This window comes from Podarcis melisellensis, assembly GCF_964234715.1.
Source record: "Podarcis melisellensis genome assembly, chromosome: 1".
Taxonomy (NCBI): domain Eukaryota; kingdom Metazoa; phylum Chordata; class Lepidosauria; order Squamata; family Lacertidae; genus Podarcis; species Podarcis melisellensis.
This window is the reverse complement of record NC_138528.1, coordinates 71,631,242-71,655,133: the sequence shown is the minus strand read 5'-3', so window position 1 is coordinate 71,655,133 and position 23,892 is coordinate 71,631,242. Positions and strand designations below refer to the sequence as shown.

Here is a 23,892-nt window from a genome sequence, read left to right as displayed (position 1 = left end):
AGTGTTGAGAGGAGGCAGAGGGAGAAATAGATCAGAGGGGCTGGAACGGGAGGACAGAGAAATATGTATCTAGTGCAGAAAGAAGCATCTCATTCTCTGGATAAGTCACTTCCTGGTTCACACTCAGATGCTGTTTTGAAATGTCATGGGCATGGAAGAGAGAGCTGGTCATGGATAGTAATGGGGAAGTTAAAGAACTGAATGTAGCTGAGACTCGAGACAAGTGTATCCATCCCACCCAAAATCCTGTAAAACCAACATGGAGAAAACAAACCAAAGCAGCTCAACCAAGGCTGAGGCATTTGTGAGTTGGGGAGAACATGGATGGAATGCGATGACTGGGATGACTGGATTGAATGGGATGACTGAAGCACTTTATGCTACAACGTTTTGTGCAAGCGCCCTTCATGGTTATCCCCAAGCCTATTTCCCCCCCTACTTGACAAAAATAATAGGATAAATGCCTTCCTTCATAGGATTGCTGTTAATATGAGTGAAATAATGGCTACCTTTTGAGTTTAAGTGGCATAAATGAGCTCCCCTTTAAAGCAGGGTTTGGGGAAGGGGCAGGTCTCCATCCACATTTACAAGTGGGGAGGCTGTAAATGTGGACCAAGGTTTCAAGCCTCAAAAAATTGCTCATGCATACAGAACAGCACACGCGTATTGGTACATTCCACTCCAGATAACGTCAGTATTTCCAAAGAGCTTTTGTACCTCTGAATCATGCTGGGGGAGAGGATATAGATTTTGCTCAAGGGCCAGTTGTGTTCCATTTCATTGGGTGTATTTTTCCTATGCTAAGACACAGAAGCATGTTCAAACATTCAAGCCAAAATGTCATTTGTGTTGTGAACTTAACAGCAACAGCTTGGAGACTTCCAAAGTCTATGCCACCACAAGGAGCTCTTCCCTTCATACTACAACAAAAGCTCCTGGATAATATCCCTAACGTCTCTGCTGCTTTATGGATCCTTCTCACACTTCAAGCATCAGTGGCAAGTGGTGAACATGGTGTCTCAAAGCTCAAACTTATAAAAACTTGACTACACTCAACAATGACTAGCTGGCTTGGCAGCTGCTATATCAGTTGAACATGTCCAAGCAGGGGCACTTGACCCAAGGGAACTGGTGACAAAATTTGTAAAGGAAAGGGTACACAAAATGAGATTTTGATGTGCTTGATGAAATCAAAACGACATCAATTTTTGGTGCCAAATCATTCCGAACAAACTTTTGCATTTGAGACAGATAATCAAAGGTGGTTGTACTACTTATTCTTGCAATTAATAATGATAAATTTAGCAGTTTCAACTTTTGAGCTTGTCTTTTTTTCCCTACAAGACACCTGTTTTTCAGCAGTGAAGTTTGCTTTTATTTTCTTTTTTGAGGGGGTGCAAGTAATTAGCCTCGCCTAGGGTCAAAATAGCCTGGTGCCGGCACTGCCTGAATACTGCTGTGCAGTGTGTCGAATTTGAGTGTGCGCCCCAGAGCTCCGGAGCATAGAAAACCATTACGAAGACGAAGGCTATTGCCTTTACCTCCCGACGCCTGCGGCCCTGCAGCGCTGCATCCACGTGAAGCGTGGGGAGGGGCTCTTCCCGCACCCCCCTCTTTGCTAGAGATTAGGCGTGTCTCTTCCTGGGACCCCCCCCCCTCCTGTCCATAAATAGCCAAGCCCCAGGAGGCGCGCAGACCAGAGCAGCCACAGAGCCACCGACTGCAGCCTGTTCTGCCAGCGGCGTCACAGCATGTACACCAGCAGAATGGAGGTTCCCAGGAGGGGGCGATCCTTCGACTCCATGAACACCAGCTTCGGCGAGAACCAGCTCAACAACGTGGTAGGAAACCTCTCCTCTTTGGCCATCCTCAACGAGGTAGGTGTGCGCAGCAGGAGAGGCGCTTCTTGACTTTCATTCCACTTCTTTTAGATTCCTCCCTGATCCAGGAGATCTCCCGTGGTTGGTCTACTATCTGGTCATGCAGAGAGAGCCACGGTGACATTTGTTTTTTTGCTTTTGATGAGTTTGTGTCTGTTTGAAAAAGAATCGTCTAGTAGTCAGATCACAACTGCATTTTAAAATATATGAACGATGATATTTTAGGATATTGCACCGCAAAAAGTTTTTGAGCTGCTGGGAGAACATCGTTCGTGTGCGGCTTTATATTATAAATATACTAAAAATACATCAAGTACTTTGGGACTTAAAACCTCCACAAGAAATGACACCTCCTTTTCAGAAGTGGAAGAACCCTCTGGTGGGTCCACAGGAAACCTTACACAATATATTCAAATTCGCTCCAACTTATACAAAATGATAGGTATATGTTATTGCTTAGTGCATATTCTGCAGCAAATTCGGCCAGCTGTGCGGTTCTGTTTGCCCTGCTCTCCCCCACTGGCAGTCCCAGTAACAAGTGATGCAATTCCACACTGAAAGGTGCATTTTACAGCATCACTTGTTTAAACACCCTCAGACAGGTCAGCTATCGGATCTAAGCTAGCTGCAAACAGGGAGACTTTGTGGAGAATGAAGAGCAAGTGAGAGTCAGTGTGGTGTAGTGGTTAAGAGTGGTAGACTCGCAATCTGGGGAACCGGGTTTGCATCCCTGCTCCTCCACATGCAGCTGCTGGGTGACCTTGGGCCAGTCACACTTCTTGAAGTCTCTCAGCCCCACTCACCCCACAGAGTGTTTGTTGTGGGGAAGGAAGGGAAAGGAGAATGTGAGCCACTTTGAGACTCCTTAGGGTAGTGATAAAGCGGGATATCAAATCCAAACTCTTCTTCCTCTCTCTCTGGGACTGGCAACTATCACAATGGCTAAAAAGCACCCAGTCCTTCAAAAGACTAGATGAGGATTAAGCTGGGCAAGTTTCCATCTCATCTCTGCAATTTGAAAACTCACTGCCCAATTGTCCTACCACAATTGATAATATAATCTGGATAAATTTGGGGCATTAATCTAATTAAGGGCACCAACATCTCAGGAAGGCACTGTAGCCATGTAACTGAGAAAAGGTGGGCACCCATTCTTATTCTGAATAGCCCTCTGTAAAGTCAACTGTATAGATTGATCCTTGCAGATGTGAACTTCCAGGGAATAAGAGATTCCCTGCCTGTGTGTACTTTGGGGTGTCCACCTTGTCCCCTTGCCCATCTGGTGTACAAGAGGTCATGACATACTGAGGAATATCTCAGTATGAGAAATACCCTGAATATTTGCAGGGTAGTGCAGATGGACACCCTTTCATCAGAGAGTGTTAAAAAGGGACCTGCAGACTGAGCGTGATGTTGCACTCAGATTCCATCCAATGTCTTACTTGCATCTTATTTATCTTCCTCTTTGCAAATGCTCATTTTCCTATCCTAGACTCCTTTCGGCTAGCCCCTGTCTTTGTAAGTGCTAAATGACATACAAGTGCCTTTGAACTTCTGCATCCTGTCTACAAAAAATAGGGAGATGCATGAGCAAGGCATGTGTGCTATGCTCATCACCTGATGTTACCCTTCAGCATATGACGATGAAATGCTATTTCTGTAGGCTGCACTTTTGGGGGGCTCACATCGCTTGCAGCCACTGATAGACCAGTCCTCAGCGTTAACAATGAAACTTTTAAAAAGTGATTGATGCTGGTGGCCATTGTAGCTTCTAGTGACAAGATGTTCTGTACATGAGCCGTGTGTTTTGTGACGGAGTCCTTCATTTGGCTTACCATCTTTAATCCACTGCCTACCAATGATGACTTGATAGTTTGTTTGTTTTGCATGCAGGTGTGAATAACCTCTCCCTTTCTAATCTCCCGACTTCGCTAATCATATTATAATATAAGCCCATCATCTAAGTCATCTGAGTTAACCTTCCCAATGGTTTAAGTCTGTCTTCATAAGGATGATCTCACTTTCCTGATAATTCCCTCTGACTATCTTTTGCTATCTAGCCAGCTTTGCTATATTGTCACCATTTTACCCAATCCTGCTACCCCATCTAAGGTATTCAAGATACCAGGTCAAATAAATATATATTATATTGGTCAGCAACTAGCTTCCCCAGAGGGCTAGTTGGAGCAGGAGTGAATGGTGGAAGAACAGCCCCTGCCAGCAAGTTATTTTACTACAAATGCCACTTTCCCTACCCTACATTTGCTGGTGCCAGACAGCTGATTTATAGGAACCAGATTTGTCCCACAGGCTTCCAGTTGCTGCTACTGAATTTAATATATTTGTACCCCATCACGCCAATCATTCAAAGCAGGCGTTTAAAAACCACCCATGTAACAGAGAGCTTTGCAAGCTGTAAGAGCCGTATTTATAGCCACCAACAGCTAGTGGTCCAGGAGTACATGGCAAACTGAGGCTGCTGCAGTGCCCTGGGGGTCTTGCAAGAGACAGTGCCGGGGAAACTAGCTTAGAAGGTAAGAGGAGATTTACCTCTTCTGAACCTGCCATTGATGTCAGCAGTTTGAAGATCCTGTTCTTGAGATCTGGAGCAGATTAAGGAAGAGGCAAGTCTACATAAGCAAACTAAGCCCATTCTTGTAATGAGAGTTTTCTGTAGATAGCTTTGTTGGAACCAATCAACCCTATGCTGGCTGGCTGTCAAGATAGGCAAACCCAAGAGCAGGGTTCAATCTCCACTTGGTTATGAAGCTCACAGGGTGACCTTGGGCTAGGAACTGCCTCTTAGCCTAACCTACCTCACAGGGTTGCTGTGGGGATTAAATGAGGAGGGGGGAAACCATGTTTTCTCTTTAGAGAAAAAGGTGGGATTGAAATACAACAAATAAATAATCAATAAATTGAACCCTAAGGGGAGGTTTGCTACTGATTTTAGACCCATGTAGGTTGTACTAGACATGATGCAAGCAGGGTTGTTTCAAAATTATAAAAACTAATCCATGTTGACTATTTCCTTCCTTCCTGAGCATAAAGCCACAATTTTCTGGATCTACTCAGAGCTAGCTAAGCGTCAGACAGAAAGGTCGTAAAAGCCATTGTAAAAAGTTAAAATCATTAGTAGGATCGGAATTACACGTAGTTTAATGGTGAATTTTGGACACAATGGATTATTGAATTATTATAAAAGATGCAGGAGGAAATGATCAACAATAGGACCCACAAAGGGGAGGAGGGAAGTTCAGGTGATTCTCTGAAATCCCATTTCTATGCTGCATGTTGGATATGGGACTGTAAAATTTTAATCTGAAAAACCAAATAAATAAATTTTTATTATATATATATATATATATATATATATATATATATATATATATATATATATATATATATGTATGTATATCGGAGCATCAGATGTCCTGAAAAAGAGTCACATTCAGCTCTTGTTCAGGAAGAGAACACTTATAAGCAGATTCTCTGCCACCTGAAAAAAGTTTAATAGGAGACTTAAGAATGTTTTCTTCCATGTGAGGCTTAGATCTAATTTTTGCTTGGAGCATAAGCTTTTATGGATTCCTACCACAATAAAGCTGCCATGAGACTCTTCCTTGTCACATCTTATCTGTGGAAGGGCAGTTTGGCAATCTAATGAATTAGTGGTGTAGGTGCAGCAGGAACAAAGGGACCTGTTTACTGTAGTTCTTCTTCAAGAGAATTAGGCTTGGTGTAAAGTTGTGCCACCAAAAGTGGATGTGGCTTGCAGTAGATTCTTAGAGAATGTCATTGTCACTCAGTACCGCTTAAGTAGGGTGCATAAGAAGATCCTTGTTTGGATCAGACCAATTTAGTCCTGCATCCTGTTCTCACAGTCGCCCACAGGATGTCTGTGGGAAGTTTAACACAGTGGTTCATCCCGCCCCATAGATGTCTTTCAGCAACTCCACATTCAAAACACCCACATTTCTGCGCAAAGAGAATCCAATTTCTGCTTGTTGAACCAACTGTATGCCTCAAGCAAACTTGGATAGCTTTTATTTCTTAGTTTAATTTCTAATGCTGCTAAAAGTTAGCTTGTCATAGAAAGAGATTACAATGACGGGAGGGAGGGAGGGAGGGAGGGAAGATAAGTGTGGACAGAAGAAATGCTCTAAGATTGGTGATTGGGAGGAAGGATGACAAAGACGCAGAGCTGAATACAGCATTTAAATTTTGCCTACTGAATGCTGGGGGTCCACTGTGGGCTGCTTCTCTGCCTTTGGGGCCTTCAGATGTTTCCAAGCTCATTTCTGAAACAATAAATAAGAAATCGTCTTTCATTTTATTGATATTTTTTAAAAACCAGTATTTAAAGATGCCCATTTCTAGGCAAGAACTTAGACGTGACATTTCTCAAGGGAGGTGATGGAATACACATAGCATTGTAATGTAGCTTGGAAGGTAAGGTGTGCTAATATGAGAAGGAAGTGCACTGTGGGAACTTGCCCTTAGTGATATTATTATTATTATTATTATTATTATTATTATTATTATTATTATTATCCTGCCCATCTGGCTGGGCTTCCCCAGCCACCCTGGGTGGCTCCCAACAGAATATTAAAAACACGATAAAACATCAAAGATTAAAAACTTCCCTAAACAGGGCTGGCTTCAGATATCTTCTAAAAGTCAGATAGTTGTTTATTTCCCTGACATCTGCTGGGAGGGCGTTCCACAGGGCAGGTGCCACTACCAAGAAGGCCCTCTGTCTGGTTCCCTGTAACCTCAATTCTCGCAGTAAGAGAACTGCCAGAAGGCCCTTGGAGCTGGACGTCAGTGTCCGGGCTGAACGATGGGGGTGGAGACACAGGTATAGTGGATATTTAATGCAGGTTAAGATATTCAGCTTGCCACCTCTTCTCTTTCTCTTCCTATAATCCCTTCCTAGGTATGGAATTGCTTTGAGGTGGGGAACTTGTGGTTCTCCAGATGTCATGGGACTACAACCCCCATCACCACTGATTATTGGCCAAACTGGCTGGGACTGATGGGAGTTGGAGTCCAGCAACACCTGGAGGGCTGCAGGTCCCCCATCACTGGTTCAAGGTACATAAACCTTGTGTTTATTTCAACTATTAGATGTGCTCATGAAACACAAGTCTTTCCTTCAGTGCATACGGGGGGGGGGGAGGGAGGTGATTTAGGACATGCTGGTCTTCTACTTGCCTCTATGAGTGTGGTCTGCACAGTCTGTAGGGCTGGCTTTCCACTCTGGACAGGGGTGGGAGGATGTCTGTAGTTTGGGAGAAGGGTGTTTTCCATTTTAATGGTCACTTCCTGTGCTTCCAGCTCTTCGCTACATCACTGAAAGCACAGCGGCCGGAGGCTGCTATGCAGACTTCTTGTTAGTATAGTTGAAATAAAGCGATAGCTAGGGTTGCTGAATGAGTGGGCAGGGAAAAAACAGCACAGCCTGCCTTTGAAAGTAGCTTGCTTTGTAGAAATCAACAGATGAAGCTCTTCTCAGCATGGATGTAAGCCTTTATCACCTGCTAAGAAGGCCAGCCCATCTCATTTTGATTCCTGGGGTGTGACAGCAAATGGTGTCCTCTCATCCCACCATGTTAAAGGACTAGCTAAGGCCAGCCATGTAATTTTTTAGCACCTGAGGCAGAAAATCACACAAGCGCCTTTTCTCCTCCCTGGCAGTTAAAATACAATATCAGTACATTAAATAAAGAATTTGCTGCCCTTTCATGGCACCCCATTATGCTGCCTAAGGCAGACAACTTTGAACCTAAAAAAATAGGTTTGTTTTGAAACTTTGACTTAACTCTTAACTCTGCTTGCCATCTGCATCATTTTTAGATCCACAAGTCCAACTACACGATGAATGATGACAACAAAGAGAATGAAGACAATGCATCTGAAAGGGGGAGAGCTGCCGTCATTTTTTCTTTAAAAAATGAAGTTGGAGGGCTTGTGAAAGCCCTGAAGCTCTTTCAGGTAAGCAGTCCAGTCCCTGTTGTGTACAGCTGGTACAGAGTAAAGATAGCAACAACCTCTGTAACGGCATGATGAGTTTTGCTGCTGTATTAAGATTTTAGATTTTATAAACAAACAAATGCTAAACCTAAAATAGTACGACCATACAACTGTGCGCTCCAAATCGAGGATGAGATGAAATCCCAGAATCTGATCTGAAGGACTGAACCTTAAGGGTATTGGAGAAGAATTTATTTGTTTGTTTTGCGTTTCAGACACCTCTGAAAATTTGTAACTTACTCAAGGCAGATTTGCACATTATGTGGAAGTGCTGATTCCACATTTCAAGGGTCATGTCCCAAGGGGGCAAGTTGTAGGTTCCCTCCTCCCTGGGAGAGATGCTTTAACTGTTATTCCAGGTGTCCCTGTAACTCACTATTACACATGATGTGTAAAGAAGGCATTAGAAGGGCCACTTTTGTGGCATCTTCTTATTAAATAGTGCACTGCTTATTAGTATATGACTAGTAATTTAATGTTGAAGTCAATCAACCACTTCTCTGGGGGAAAGGAAAGAAACTGTGCCTATTCACTTTCTAGAGGAGGGGTGAGACCTGGGGCAAATGTAGTCCTCCAGGTCTCTCTGTAGGCTGCATCCCTCACTGGCCTTGTTCTGTGCCCTCCTGAAGTACACATGGGCAACTGTGGATTTAAGCCAGAAGTAGGTGCTTCAGTTCTCCTACTCTGGTACACAAAAGGGAAGGAGATATGATTGGTGCCCTGCACAAGCTTGAGGCTAATGCAGGCACCCCCAACCTTCGGCCCTCTAGATGTTTTGGACTACAATTCCCATCATCCCTGACCACTGATCCTGTTATCTAGGGATCATGGGAGATGTAGGCGAAAACATCTAGAGGGTCACAGGTTGGGGATGCCTGGGCTAATGCATACATTCTCTTACTTTACTCTTTGCCTTTATACGTGAATTATCATGCTGAAAATGAGAAGTATTATCATAAGGTTATTCACTATGGCAGGGAGTGTATTCAAAGTGTAGATTATTTTGTGTTAATTACCGGTAGTATGTTTGATGAACTATATCAGAGGAAGGGGCGATTGGTCCTCGGGTGCTATTGACCAACGAAAAAAATGTCTTTCTTATCCATCAGGAGAAACATGTGAACCTGGTGCACATAGAATCTCGAAAATCCAGGAGACGAAATTCAGAGTTTGAGATCTTTGTAGATTGTGACAGTAACAGGGAACAGCTTGAGGAGATCTTCCATCTCTTGAAATCCCATGCCAATGTGGTATCTGTGAACCAGACAGACAATTTCCTTGTACAGGAAGATGGTAAGGAGGAAAATAAGAATGATTTATTAGAAGTGCACGCCCTTTGAAAGGTGTGATCACGTGCCAGTGTTTGTGGTGCTAAATTTTAAAAACAATGTCTTGTTTTTTTCTTCAGAGAGGCTTCTTCTTTTTCTTTTCTTTTCATCTAATGCACTTTCAAAGAATGGTTTACAATCGTTTAAAACAGATTTCCTTCTACTATGAGATGTTTAAAAAGAAAGATACATACATTGGTTGGATATGGGAATGCTGGGCAAAGTGAAGCTGTGCTTAGGAAGGGAGCAGCATAATTTTAAATATAAATTCCACTGAATCCATCTCATAAGGCTGTGATCCCATGAAAAATTAGACATGCCCAATTTTTTTTTGTTTTGTTTTTTTTTGGTCACAGATACCTCTAATTCGGCATCAGATTGGGCTTCCCATGTGGTTGGGAGTTTCAACCTAAGTGCATGGGGCTTGATTCACAACTAGGGTCCATTTGATCACCATAGGAGGAATTTGATGGCACGCTAAGGCAGTCATTCCATCACGGCAATTATTTTGGCTTTCCAGAGGGAATAATCCCCCCCACATGCTGTTATGTTATGGGGGTTCTCCTGAAATTCCCTCCTGAGCCAATGTTGAAGGCGCAAGGGGAAGAGAGACGGAAAGCCTTATTGCACAAGTGGAAGTCCTTGCGCATTAGCTAATGCTGCTCTATATTTAGAAATTAAGGTTACCCTATTACAAATTTTCTATTGGTTTCAAATGTTTTCTACCTTCATCCTGTAGCCTGTGCATTCCCTTACTTGCTTGAGCCATCATTCAAGATGTTCCATAGAAGTCAGATATGATTTGATGAATGGGGTTTTCAGGAACAGAGGACCCTGCCTTAGGAAAAGGGAGCTGGGCCACAGGAGCTGTAGGTCTGTTCTGTGACCTATGCAATTCTGAATACTATTTCACTTTTTTTTTTGTCTCCGGCGCTTGCAGCAGTACAAATGGCCATAACAATATCCATTTCTCAATAGAGGGCCTGCAAAATTATGTAGTGAGCAAACCAAGGATATCTGCCTCTTTTTCCTGGGTCTCCCCCAATACGTGGGGTTTCTGGTTATTTGGGTTTACATTCGGAACTTGTGACTTTGGTTTCTTCTCCTTTAAAACCTTTTCGTTTTTAACTACAACTCCCTGAGGATTGGCCATCCCGGCTGGGACTGATGGGAATTGGAGTCCAACAGCACCTGGAGGGGCACAGTTTCCACAGTCTTGAAATTTAAAGCCTTTTCCTGTAAACAACACCTGAGTCTCCCCTTTTTTGCCTTATTTGGCAGCAGAGGGTTGAAGGTGTGAGAGCAACAGCTAAGCTGAATCCCTGATGCAAGCAGTAAGAGCTAAACTTACTTTCTTCCCCTGTTTTTAGTATCATTGTTCCTTTTGCCATATCTACCACAGGAGGAAGTGCCCAATGTTGTGTGAAGGTCAGATAGGAAGATGTTCTCTTTTCCTCTTGACATTAATTCCTCAGAAACTAGATTTCATTTTCTAGCTGTCATAGCTCGCCATAAGCACAGTTTCCTTTTCGTAGCAAGCTTAATTTTATTAATAGCTATGTGGGTTTTATTCATTCTGTAGAGTTTTATTAATAGCTATATGGGTTTTATTCATTCCATAGATATGGAAAATATCCCCTGGTTCCCTAAGAAGATCTCGGATTTGGATAAATGTGCAAATCGTGTTCTAATGTATGGTTCTGATCTGGATGCAGACCATCCAGTGAGTAGATTCATATTTCTCTCACAACATTTCTGTTGCCTTTAAAGAGCTCCTCAAAACACTTACTTTGAATATCTGGATATCTGATACTTTAGACTTATATTCCAATATCGGAGTTTGATGCACATTGAACATACTAACATATCAAACATGATAATCCTGAGCTATAACTGTACAACCTGACAGTATGTGATTCAATCCTATCCGAAAACAGCAATGGTCAAGAAGCATGCAGATTGAAGAAAAATTTCCCCTCAATTTGCCGGGGGGGGGGGTTGGTTTAGGAGTAGAAACATGTTAATCACAAAGACTGACTGGGGCTTACGGTAATTTTTGTGTTTCACTTTTAGGGTTTCAAAGACAATGTTTATCGCAAGAGACGGAAGTATTTTGCAGACCTGGCTATGAACTACAAACAGTATGTGTCAATCTTTGTTAAATGCTCTTGCTAAAGATGGGACAGGAACCTTTCAGGGCCAGGGACAAAGCCTTGGAGACTTGTGTATTGGTAATCTGACTGACAAATGTGGAGGTTGAGAATATATCGTGGATCACAGAGTATGCCAGTCAGCCAGTTTTGCTTAGCTCCTTTGCCAATCCAAGCTAGAGTTCAGCACAGCAAAATAAAGCTTTCCTCCCAAATCATTGCAGTGACCCTACAAGACCAGGCAAAACCAGTTTATGTTGTTATTATTGGCTAATCCAAATTCCCAAGCAGTGATGCACAGAACTGAAGGTAGCACTAGGACTCTGAAGTGTTATTTGAAAACAAATGTTTCATTTCTGACAAACGTTTCTGAAAGTCAACGCTTGATTCTGCTTTCTCATCATAGTGGCGACCCAATTCCAAAAGTTGAATTCACCGAGGAGGAGATCAGGACATGGGGCACAGTATTCCGAGAACTGCATAAGCTCTACCCAACCCATGCTTGCAGAGAATATCTTAAAAACCTGCCTTTGCTAGCCAAGTACTGTGGGTACAGAGAAGACAACATACCCCAGCTGGAAGATGTGTCACGTTTTCTAAAAGGTAATGTGCAGGCGTCTATCTGACCAGATGTTTTTGCTGAGGCAATGCTACCATTTTGATAGGACAGACATAGCCAACGTGGTGCCCTACAAATGTTGTTGGGCTACAACTCCCATCAGCCCCAGCCTGCACCACCAGTGGTCGGGGGTCATGGGAGTTGCAGTCAAATTTATTTTTCTTGGCTCCCTCTGCAATATGGCTTTGATGAAGAACAAGATGCTAGAGATCTCCATGTGTTTGAACTTCTGCAACATGGGTGTTTGGTGAGGGGACTTGGCTGGATGTTTATCTTCTAAATTTGCCACCATCTTGGTTTTTGCAGAGCGCACTGGATTTACCATCCGCCCAGTTGCCGGATACCTCTCGCCCAGAGATTTCTTGGCAGGTTTAGCCTTCAGAGTGTTCCACTGCACTCAGTATGTTCGACACAGTTCTGACCCGCTTTACACACCAGAACCGTAAGCAGCTATTTTTTTTTAACCCTTATTCCGAATAACATGTACATTTATACTTATTCCAGGAAAGTGTACCCATTTTGAGAGCTTGGTGTCAATCAATGAAATCCTTCTCCTGTCTACTCAGAAGTCCCACTGCGCTCAGTGGGGCCCACTCCTAAGTAACTGGGCATAGAATTGCAGCCCAAAGCTAGACTTTATGACCATTTTACAAATCAATGCAGAGTAATGCTCTCCTTTTCAAACATGTAGATCAAATCTGGTTTATGTTAGCTCTTGTAAGTTGGAGGTGGGGGGCAGGAAACGGTGTTGAGAGCAGAGAACTTGTAACTGAGGGCTGTCAAACATATTTAACACAAGCCTAGCTCTCACAATGTGAATTACTTCCACTTATTTTAGTACAACTGAAGAATCAAAATAAGTTTAAGATTTCTTTTCTCTGAGATCCTTAATCTAAGAACCTAGGATCTTAGCCATTTCATCACCATGCATCATATTGAATTAAATAAGACTGAGTGCCTACAGACCAATTAACTCATCTATATTTTGGGCTTACTAAGCCTATCTTAACACTCTCATCTTCATTATCATGCACATTTTTGCTACTCCATGAGTTTGACCAGCCTAATAATCCTACCTTCTGCACCTATTGCCATCCCCACAACTCCATTTCATATACATTACACAATTTGCAATAATGTAGGCGCTCCTTGGGAAGGCCCATTTCATGACATCTTTCTCCTCATTTTTTGTCAAGAAGTAGTAGTTCAAACTGGGCATGCAGGCTTCTAACATAGAGTACCCATGCCACTTCAGTAAATAAGTAATGATTACATTGGCAACCACCTCCTTCCTCTCAGGAGCTCAAGCTGGGGGTATGAAGTTTTCCACTTCCCCATTTTGTCCTCACAACAATCTTGTGTAGTAGGTAAGGCCTGGCAGATTGTGACTGGCCGAAGATCAGTCGAGTTTCATAACTGAGTGGGTTATGAACTGAACTGAACCCTGATCTCCCAGATCCTAGTCTGACACTCTTAATCACTGCACCAAATTGGCTATGTTCATGTATCATCATTTCCACCGCAGAGAAGAGATTGTCAGGCTGGGTATGCATGTGTGTTGGCCCCATGCTTCCCCACTCTCTGTGCTCTTGTAATTGCACATGCCTACCAAGTTTCGATAGGGACGTAGGTGGTGCTGTGGGTTAAACCACAGAGCCTAGGGCTTGCCGATCAGAAGGTCGGAGGTTCGAATCCCCGCGACGGGGTGAGCTCCCGTTGCTCGGTCCCTGCTCCTGCCAACCTAGCAGTTTGAAAGCACATCAAAGTGCAAGTAGATGAATAGGTACCGCTCCGGCGGGAAGGTAAACAGTGTTTCTGTGCGCTGCTCTGGTTTGCCAGAAGCGGCTTAGTCATGCTGGCCACATGACCTGGAAGCTGTACGCCGGCTCCCTCGGCCAATAAAGCGAGATGAGCGCCGCAACCCCAGAGTCGGCCACGACTGGACCTAATGGTCAGGGGTCCCTTTACCTTTACCTTTACCAAGTTTCTAAACCACTTTGTTTACCTGACATATAGCTCATGTGCGCTTATGCCCCACCAAGCGTGCTGATCAATCTGTTGTGCTATGGGATACTTGGAGGTTTTCCTCCAAAATTGTTATATATTATTGGCAGTTATTACCTAATATTAGATGAGCTTGCTTTTACACATCAACTGTAAGGGACAAACTACCTGGATCAATATTAGCTTGCTTTTCCTGTTTTCCAGTGATACCTGCCATGAGCTTTTGGGCCACGTACCTCTTCTCGCTGAACCTAGTTTTGCCCAATTCTCTCAGGAAATTGGCTTGGCTTCCCTTGGGGCATCTGATGAAGCTGTTCAAAAGCTGGCAACTGTAAGTAAAGGATACGGGCCACTCTGTGCAACATGTTCCTCATTTCCTACCTCAGTGATTCCATCTTGTGTGTGCCACCATGGAAGAGGCCCTTTCTGTAGTTGCCACCTCACTCAGTGAAGTTACCCAGAGGAGGGCCTCTAATGCACCCCTTTTTTTCTCATGGCCAAAGTAGAGAAGCTGTCTTCATACTGAACAGTGTTGAAATTATATTCCATTTCCTGGCTATACAAAGGGCCTTGGCTCCTGAGTGCCATCATTTCTTAGGGATGAACTGGGGGTTTAGGGGTTTTCTGAATCCGAAGTCTGGGTTGTTTTAAATTGCAATTAATGGATGATGGTGTCAGGGGTATGAGGGATTCCACATTGAAGGAGAAATAACATTCATGTCTACTCTTCATCTAGGAAAGGGAGCATGAAAACACTTGTTGCTTTTGTTTTATCAAGTTGCATCTCTGTCAAAGGCTCACTGTGTTGCCTTCCTTTTTCCTCAGTGCTACTTCTTCACAGTAGAGTTTGGCTTATGTAAGCAAGAAGGCCGGTTAAGAGCCTATGGAGCCGGATTACTCTCTTCTATCAGTGAACTGAAGGTAAGCCTTAAAAGTCTCTTCCAACTACAGTCAATGGGTCTTCAGAGCAAATTGTTCAAAATTGTCCTTCTACATTCAGGGAATGCTTTTCACATTAACCTGTCTGCCAAGATGGTCAAATTATTGACTTGAACTGACTGGTCAGAACATAACTTGCCAGTCTTAAGAAACAAACAAAACACACTTCATGGGTTTCCAGTCAGCTTGCAGACACACTGTAAGGTGAGAGGTTTTGGTCTAGGCCCTAGAGAGTAGTATACAGCTTAGGACCAGGGTCTCTGAAGGACACTCTGCTTTCAAGTATATCTGCCAATTCTGTAACGTTTTCCTGAGAACATAAATTCATGACATCCATACACTTGACACCTTTGAGGTCCCAAATATATGCAAAACCCAAACTTTGTCATTTTGTTCCGTCTGACCACCAGCATGCACTGTCTGGAAATGCCAGAGTCAAGCCCTTTGACCCTAGTGTCACCTGCAAGCAAGAATGCATGATTACAACGTTCCAAGAAGTTTACTTTATTTCTGAAAGCTTTGAAGATGCAAAAGAAAAGATGAGGTAATTTTGCCTGGGAGATTGAAAGGTGTCTTTCTTTATCCACCTTTGTGGGGGAGGGCATACACACGTTAGTTATTATTCTCCACCACTACCCCTTTGCGGTCGAGAGCTTGGCTAAACAGTTCTGTGTGGTGGCTAAGAGACCCAAGGCTCAGCCATGAATCAGAAAGTGCCCTGATCAAGTTTTACCTCTGTGGAGACTTGCTAAGTGGTCTTAAACAAGCCACTATCTCTCAAACCCCACTCTGCCTCCCTGTCCCCAACATGGGAGTAAAATAATACATTTCCATGCTGTTATAAGAATTATAAGATGAGGTATGTCAAGAACTTAAAAACAGTTGTGTCACATCAAGGCTTGTGTGAAACAGGTTTAACACCAGGCAGTTCCATTATCTTATCCCAGTTCATTTGTTTCCCTCCTCTTTCCTGAGCTGTTGTCCTTGGATCTGACCATTCTCAGCATCACATCTGACAGCAGTTTTTCCTTGGAGTATCATTTCTGATGAGTTAATGCAATTCTCTTTTTGGTTTTTATGAACCAGTTATAGCGGTACTTGAGATATTGTAGCACACACATACAGGGAATGGTTACAGATAGGTAGCCGTGTTGGCCTGCCATAGTCAAAACAAAAAAAATTCCTTCCAGTAGCACCTTAAAGAACTAACTTAGTTGGTCTTTAAGGTGCTACTGGAAGGATTTTTTTTTGTTTTGAATACAGGGAATGGTCCTTGGCTGCCAGCTACATTGAGAAGGTGTAAGTGGGCTTTCATTGGAAATTTACTTTCCCTTTTCTTCCATCTGAACAGAGAGTTTGCAAAGACAATCAGGCGCCCCTTTGGAGTGAATTACAACCCATATACACAAAGCATTCAGATCCTGAAAGACACAAGGAGCATTGCTATTGTGGTGAATGAGCTACGCCATGAACTGGACATTGTCAGTGATGCCCTGACCAAGATGGGCAAGCAGCTGGGAATCTAACCTCTCCAGCGATCATCAACCATTCCACACTTGGCACCTATGGATTGTGTCCCATTTTAGATATGGAAATACTCTTTGTGTGCTCTACTGCTCTGTGATCTTTGGATGAAGGGTGGTATACTCAATAAATGAATTAATGATTAAATAAATAAATAAAGTAGGATGCCATTTTCCTAAAACCAAAGCTGAATCACGGGGAAATACTTTGTTTTTGAACTATGACCCCCAGAAACATTCATACCAATATTTGCATACTATTTCCCCGTTTCTCTTTTATGGCTCACCCACACACTCAGCAAGTTGGAAGGAGAGCAGATGCAACTTACTTGTGGACATAGGAATAGTTACAATGAAATAGGCAAGTGGTTCCATGTAGTCCAATGAGGGCTAATTCTAGCTGCTTACTGAAGAATGGATAGAACTAGACACCAAGATCTAATGAGGGCCTATTGCCACCCAGTCCAGGGATGACTCCAGCTCCCATCATCCCTGACCATTGGCTATTCTGCTGGGGCTGATGGGGGCTAGAGTCCATCAACACCTGGAGGTCCACAGCTTCCCCATCCCTGCCTCCAACCAGGTACAGCATGCGCCATCATGTTTCAAGAAGGATTCAATAGTTATTTCAGTTGAAGGATGAAGATTCAATGCACACTTGCGTAGGAATCAATCCAAATGAATACAGGGGGGTTTATTTCTTGAGTTGCTCTGCACCTGCCCTTTCTCATATTAGGTTTCCCAATATATTTGCATGTGGATACACTTTTACTTGGAGAACAGGGATCTCCTGCAGGAAGCTGTATCAGTGTCATTTCATCCCATTGTATTCACATTGGGCTCCCATGAGCGCCATCCAGCATGGCCAATGGCCAAGGATGAGGGAAGCTGCAATCCAGCAACATTTGAGGGACACCAGGCTACTTACCCCTGCTCTAGAGACTACACAGTGATGAATTTGTAGCAAAATGAATAGCAAAATGAGCACAAATTAGGAGAAACCAGCTTTGAAGAGAATTTTAGGCCTTATGCATCCTATAGCCCGCTCCAACCTACACCTCAAAAACCCCGTGTTTTTGTACTATGTGAAGGGGTAGAGGGTGGTGTAGTTGCAGAACGATGGGAGGGACAATGGCTTGCTACAGAAGAATCTGCTCATTGTTCCAATTTGTTCTCAGGAGACAGAGGCTCATTGGAATTACTTCTGAACTGGATATGCCTTCATATTTAGATAAACCTTACTTTTGTCTTAACTTAGAATTGGTTTTTAGGAATCTGAAACTTAAAAAAATCATTGCAGTTGAAACAACTGGAAGTAACAGATTAGATTTTCTGGGCTTCTACAAAGAGTAGCATTTCTTGAAATGAACTGGATTATGCTATGTCTGTGCTTTTTTATTAGGCATTTTTGGGTCTGTGTTATGCTGTAATGCAAGAGAAAACGTTGTAATGTTAAATGAGTATTTGCACCTTAAACTCTAAGACTTGGATTTTTAAAAAATCTTTGAAGCCAGTTGTAGCTTTGCAATTGACCTTGATGGATCCAAGAATTCACTTAAAATCTAAGTAGATATATTTTCAGGATACTTAAATATTTATATTCAATTTTTAGGATGTGTAAACTTCGTCATCTATGTCAGTAATTTCAGTGAATTTACTGTGGTGCTAGAACTGTTAAGTAGCCAGAGTGCTTAGCTAAATGATATTTCCCATTTTTTTTTCTATTTTCAAATTAAAAAATGAACTTCAAGCAACACACTGCTTTGTGTTATTTGTTAGTTGGGGCCTGGAAAAATCTTGAAGCTAGGTGGCAATAAAATTTTGACTGGGATAATGTTGTTATAACACAACCCAAATCTCTGAGCAGTGTGAGATTGCAGGGGTGCCAGGAGCTCACCCAGGGTTTGTGTTTCCTTCAGAATGAGTTACAGCAAAAATGTGTAGTCTTTATGAGATATGGTTTATTTACACATATATACAACATGAGCCTACGATGGAGGGGTTCACAGCATTAACACCTCAAGAGGGCATTGGTTCCCCCATAGGCACATCCTTGGATTCAAACAGAAATCAAACATCACTCTTTTAACCAGAACTCTCAACTCTGGCAACTCTGAATTGCAACTTATTACCAAACTTAAAACCATGGAGAGACCTGGTCTGAACAAAGACATTGGATTCTTATCTCATTATACATGACAAAGCCATTTTTCACCTTCTCACCCCTTGCTTTTTCCTGTAAGACCTATTGCAGTCGTTAAGAGTCGTCAACAGGCTCATCACAGCTATCTGCCAATCACCCATTCCCACCACCCTTCTGAGTAATACCCCTCCCCACCTTCTCACTATATAGAAGGGTCTGGTAACTTCTGTTTCAGTGTATCTGAAGAAGTGTGCATGCACACAAAAGCTCATACCAAGAACTAACTTAGTTGGTCTTTAAGGTGCTACTGAAAGGAATTTTTTTTGTTTTGACTCTGGCCTTTGACTTTTTAACTATCAGTGATTTGAGGGAGGGGGCCCACTCATTTGCTGTCTGGCACAGACCCACTTCCTTTGTTCCCTTAATGACCCATCATCTCACCACAAAGTCAGGTATGGTTATTTTGGAAATTTGAATCCTTGATTAGATTTTAATGCTTGCTGGATTCAGAAATTACCCCTTCATGCTTTAACCAGTCCCAAGTTTACTAGATAGATTTGACTGCAATTTCCCACAATATGTTTTTGTATGCACATGTTTTACGCAAATTTCAGTACAGCAGTGCTTCTCTAGTGGAAGGGACTTCCTCTGAAGGTGGTGGACTCTCCTTCCCTGCGAGCTTTTTCAACAGAGGTCGGATGGTCATCTGCCAGGGATTCTTTAGTTGTGATTCCTTCCGTTAGGGGTCGGGCTAGATGATCCTTGAAGGGACCTCCCAATTCTACCATTCTGTGATCCCCCCCCCCCCCAAGTAAGAAGAGGGAAGGCTGGGTGTAGATAACAGGCAAGACCGAACAACTCTTCCCCAGTTCAAGCCACTGAGCAGCTGCAGAGAGAGCAGGGCAAACCAAAAAGGCGCGCGGTATTTCCGCTCCCACCAATCAGAGCCCGACTGCAAAGGTGCGGGGAAACGCCGATCACGCCCACTTCTGACGTCAGTGCGGGCGGCCTGAGGCGAGATCCATGGCTGCTTCCGGGAGTGGCTCCTCCCCTTTTGCGACGTTATGGACGCTGTGCGCGAGGAGCCGACCCAGGCGCTGTTCGCTTGGGTAAGTTCCTGTGGCGGCGCCAGGAAAAGGGCGGAAGCAGCCGCCCTACGGGCATATGTGGAGGGCGGGCGGGGAGGTAGGAAGAACGGAGCGAGGCCGCTCTTTGCACTTTACTGCTGGTCGGGTGGGATGATAATGCGCCGGTCCTCTGCAAATAAGTTTCACGGGCTCCGGCGACGCTACTTTGAGCTCGAATCGAGCTGTTGACATGGTTTCCCCACACACATCGCACCAGCCTCGCTCTCCCCTTCCACCGCCCTGACGGATGTTATTGGCAAACCCCCGTCTCTGAAAGGACCCGTCGAAATATGCAAGGCGCTAGTCGGATTTGCTGTTTGGTGTTTCCCCCCTCCCACTTTAATAAAACTAAAATGGGAGCAGGCTCTGTGACAGGGTCGCGTGACAGGCAGCAAACCAACAGGCGAAGCTCCATGGCTTCAGCTCTGCCGTTTTAGGCGCACGTGCAGTGCCGCATTTACGTATAAGCTGAACAAGCTATAGCTTAGGGCCCCACTCTTTGCCCCCCCCCAAAAAGGAAAAAAACCTGGATGCACATTTCCAAAATATAAGATAAAAAAACAAAGTAAAACCTACCTACAGCAACAGTGTTTTGAGTTGTGTAGGCTCCTATGGTGTAAGTAATGGGCCCCGCCTGCTAGTCTGCTCCCTAAAATATCACTGGTTTTAGATACCTATTAGGTCCATAAATTACCATATAGCATATATTCAACACAAAAAACAGTGACAATTTGTTGTTGACAAAGGACAGATGGACATATAAAGGGCCCCATTCCCTTCAGTAGCTTAGGGCTTTGTCAAACCTAACTGTGGTCCTGCACATAAGGCACCCCAGATTCTCTCGCTTGGAACAGCTAAGCCTCTTGTTGAGTCATCCTGTTTCGAAAGGCATAAGCTTCTGCTTGCAGGGAAGACAGCAGAGCCCACTGCTCACAAGCGTGAACTAGGAACTCTTTGTTTATGTTTTAAATCCACTTTAGACACCCCTCAAGCACCAAGAAGAACACACCTGCTGAGAGGAGGACCCTTCAGATAACTGAAGTGAATCTTGAGTCCCCGTAAGGTGTTTAAGCCAATGCTGCTCCCTGTTGCCCAGGGATGGAAGTGTCTTCAGATTTTCATGGCCCTCCCATCCTGGTTCTTTTGCCCACGGCTTGTGGGGAGTGATTAAAATGTTTTGCTAGGCCTTGGTGTCTGTCCATCTGCCACAGTAGAGGCCATTTTTATTTGCCCTTAGAAATTCGAGGTATAAACAGCAGCATGTCTCTGGGAATGTGAGTCCCCTAACCCTAGCTAATATCCGTGCGTTGTGGAGAACGGAGCTTCTAAGTCATCGGAGGTGGATTTATGGATAAATTCTCCAATTTAATAATTAAGCACGGCTGTCTGTCCCTACCCACTTGGTATAGTTGTTAGGCGAGTATTCCAATAAGATCTGGGAGAGTAAGTTTTGAATCTCCATGAATCTTAGCCATGAATCTAGCCACCATTTCACAGCCTAATCTACAGGGTTGCTGTTAAAATAAAATGGTGAAGGGGAAGACCATGTGCCACCTTGATCTTGTCAGACAGATGAAATATAAACAGATGGCAATGTGTATTACCTCACTTAAAAATGTGGCTAGCCAGCCTTGTGTTTCAGAGTCCTCATTCTGCTGAGTGGGTGTCTGCCCTAAAGTCTTCTCCCCATGCCATTACTGTACTATAAGTAATGCATGTGACATGCCTAGGTATAATTCTGGTGGAGCTGAGCAAACTGAATTGAAATGGTAAAGAATTTTGAGCATTGCCTCCTTAGCTTTAACTTCATGTTTGCACACATGCCACAGCTGTCCAATAAGGCTAAATATTACAGGATATAATGCCTTCTATTCTACTCTTTGAGCAGCTAGTCTGTTTCAGAGAGCATAAATATTTCTCAATGTGCAAAAAAGCCAGGATTATAACCACATGTCAAAGCAAGCTGTTAAGACTTGTGGTTCTTATTAAACAGTTTTTCTGTATCAGATATGAAACTTTGCAGACAGGCTTAAATCAGCTTTTAAAAAAAAGTTGGCCCTGAAGACATATGCAAAACCTGAGATGGCTGGGATGTGCATATGTTTCCCCCACTTCCAAATTATATCTCATTAGCAGCATTTATATGACTTCAGAAATACTTCTTAGGATGACATATGGAAATGCCCTAAGGTGGCCAAGATTTGTCTTGCTGGATAACACATAATGACATTTCATTGTAAAAGTAATGGATGGATGTTGTAAAATATATGTGTATTGGATCCTGAAATTATTTTTCAGAAGTACCCTTCAATGAAATTGATGTGACTTGCTTCCAAGTAACAGCCGGATCGAACAGATGCCTGCCAGTTTTATGCTTCCAACTGGGGGGGGGGGTAGTTGAATATGAAATTCACATATACTTAGCCATTCAAAAGTGCCATTGGCAAGAATTTTAAAAGATAGAGCTCTCTCCCGGGGGAGAAAGCCCAAGGGCTAGTGGTTCTAATGAGACTTATGTTACAATAAGGTCTAGACTGATTTGCACCATTGACTTCCTGAGTCCAGGAGACTGTAAAATCCTCCGCTGCAAAGGACAGAAGTGTACAGGACTGCTGTAAAAAAAAAATATCTTTCTGATGCTACACTTGGAATGATTATGTCAAACCCTTTGCAGGATAGTGCAACAGTTAGAATTGCTTCAGGCAAGTCTCCTTCCATGTATAATTTCAATTAATTACGGTACTTTTTCATCCTTATTATTGATTTATTTTTTTAAAAAAAGAGTGGTTGGGTCTCAGTACTGCCACTGCTCATACCATTAAACTTTGAAGGATTTCCTTTCAATGCAACAACGTGCAGACCAGAATCTGCATGATGTGGAGAGAGTAGATAGGGAGATTTTTTTTTCTCCTTCTCTCATACTAGAACTCAAGGCCATCTAATGAAGCTGAATGTTAGAAGATTCAGGACAGACAAAATGAAGTATTTTATCACGCAGTACATAGCTAAACTATGGATGTAGCAATGATCACCAACCTGGATGGCTTTAAAAGATGTTTAGACAAACTGATGGGGGACAAAGCTATCATGCCATCATGGCTATGTTCTACCTCTACTGTTGGGGACAGGATGCCTCCATACCAATTGCTGGGAATCAGGAGTGTGGAGACTGCTACTGTCCTCAGGTCCTGCTTCTGGGCTTCCTATAGGAAACTAGTTGGCCCCTCTGAGAAGAGGATGCTGGGTTAGATGGGCCTTTGTTCTGATCCAGCAGGGCTTTTCTTATATGTCTTTAGGGAGCAAACAGCTATGGACAACTGGGTCTTGGTCATAAAGAAGATGTACTCCTGCCCCAGGCCCTTAAAGAATTGCCCTGCAGTCAGAAGAACATCACAAGTATTACTGGAGGAGGAGGGCATTCTGTAATTGTTACTGGTAAGAAACTGGCATTTCTGTTTCCTGCCCATAGTATACTTGCAAGACTTATTTTTTTAACTCTGTTGTTGATACCCATATACGACTTCATGGTTGCTTAAATTTCTCTTTCCATCTTTCTTTAAAATGAGATGATGAAATGCTCTTTATGTCATCAAATGGTGGATAAGGTTTTTGGATTTTTGCTGCTTTGCTGTTCTTCATCATTTCTTTTGTGTGTGTGTGTGTGTGTGGAGGGTGCTGATGAGCTACTCAGTGACTCAAATAATGGTAATGAGCTAATTTAGGACAAATCTGCATGAGACTTATTTTGGGAACAGATTTTGCATGTGCTGGGGCTGCATCTGTGATGGTCTCCTAGCTGTTCAGCACGGAGCTTGTGCTGTTTAAGTTGTAAAGTGAAAGGCCCCAGTTGAAGCCTTGGAGACGTAACTAGCGTTCAGTGTTGTTCCCCAATGTGATTCATTTTGTCTTCGGACTGCCTAGTGTCGGGATGAGGGACCTGTGCCCCTCCAGATGCTGTTGGACTCCTATAAGCTCCATTCACCATGTGAATGGATGGTGTGACTTGGAGCCTGACAACATCTGGAGCATCACAGGTTCCCCATCACTAGCCTAGTGCTTCAGTCATTTCTGGAGTACAGTTCTTTAAGTGAGAAAGAGAGGACTGTGCATTGTTAGTATGAACACTCCCTCAAGTTTTCTGGA

General features: G+C 43.3%; 2 protein-coding genes across 7 annotated transcripts in view; both read left to right on the top strand.

Annotated features, from left to right (window-relative positions):
- The first annotated feature begins 1,601 nt into the window (after window positions 1-1,601).
- Window positions 1,602-17,955, top strand: TPH1 (tryptophan hydroxylase 1). 2 transcript variants are annotated; one of them, XM_081917986.1, is made up of 11 exons: window positions 1,602-1,841; window positions 7,740-7,877; window positions 9,026-9,209; window positions 10,867-10,967; window positions 11,318-11,385; window positions 11,801-11,997; window positions 12,320-12,455; window positions 14,222-14,348; window positions 14,843-14,938; window positions 15,367-15,500; window positions 16,308-17,955. In XM_081917986.1, exons 1-11 carry the CDS (start codon window positions 1,752-1,754, stop codon window positions 16,480-16,482), a joined length of 1,446 nt encoding a protein of 481 aa, XP_081774112.1. In that variant the 5' UTR covers window positions 1,602-1,751; the 3' UTR covers window positions 16,483-17,955. The 2 variants fall into 2 exon arrangements, with proteins under 2 accessions (XP_081774112.1, XP_081774111.1); XM_081917985.1 differs by having other exon boundaries at window positions 1,603-1,877.
- Window positions 17,956-19,626: 1,671 nt separating this feature from the next.
- SERGEF (secretion regulating guanine nucleotide exchange factor) overlaps window positions 19,627-23,892 on the top strand; it is a 120,477-nt gene continuing 116,211 nt past the window's right edge. For 4 of the 5 annotated variants that reach the window (XM_081904225.1, XM_081904226.1, XM_081904227.1 and 1 more), the window contains exons 1-2: window positions 19,627-19,731; window positions 23,046-23,184. In XM_081904225.1, coding sequence (XP_081760351.1) covers window positions 19,687-19,731; window positions 23,046-23,184 — 184 coding nt within the window. In that variant the 5' untranslated portion in view covers window positions 19,627-19,686. Of the gene's footprint in view, window positions 19,732-19,812; window positions 20,070-23,045; window positions 23,185-23,892 lie in introns of those variants that run through there. The other variant, XM_081904228.1, reaches the window with a different exon arrangement.

Excerpts from the sequence above, each read along its gene's own strand:
- TPH1 (XM_081917985.1), top strand. The coding sequence starts at position 1,752 with ATGTACACCAGCAGAATGGAGGTTCCCAGGAGGGGGCGATCCTTCGAC. Across the intron at positions 1,878-7,739 it reads CTTTGGCCATCCTCAACGAG|ATCCACAAGTCCAACTACAC; the intron begins GTAGGTGTGCGC and ends CATCATTTTTAG. Across the intron at positions 14,939-15,366 it reads CTTCTATCAGTGAACTGAAG|CATGCACTGTCTGGAAATGC; the intron begins GTAAGCCTTAAA and ends TCTGACCACCAG.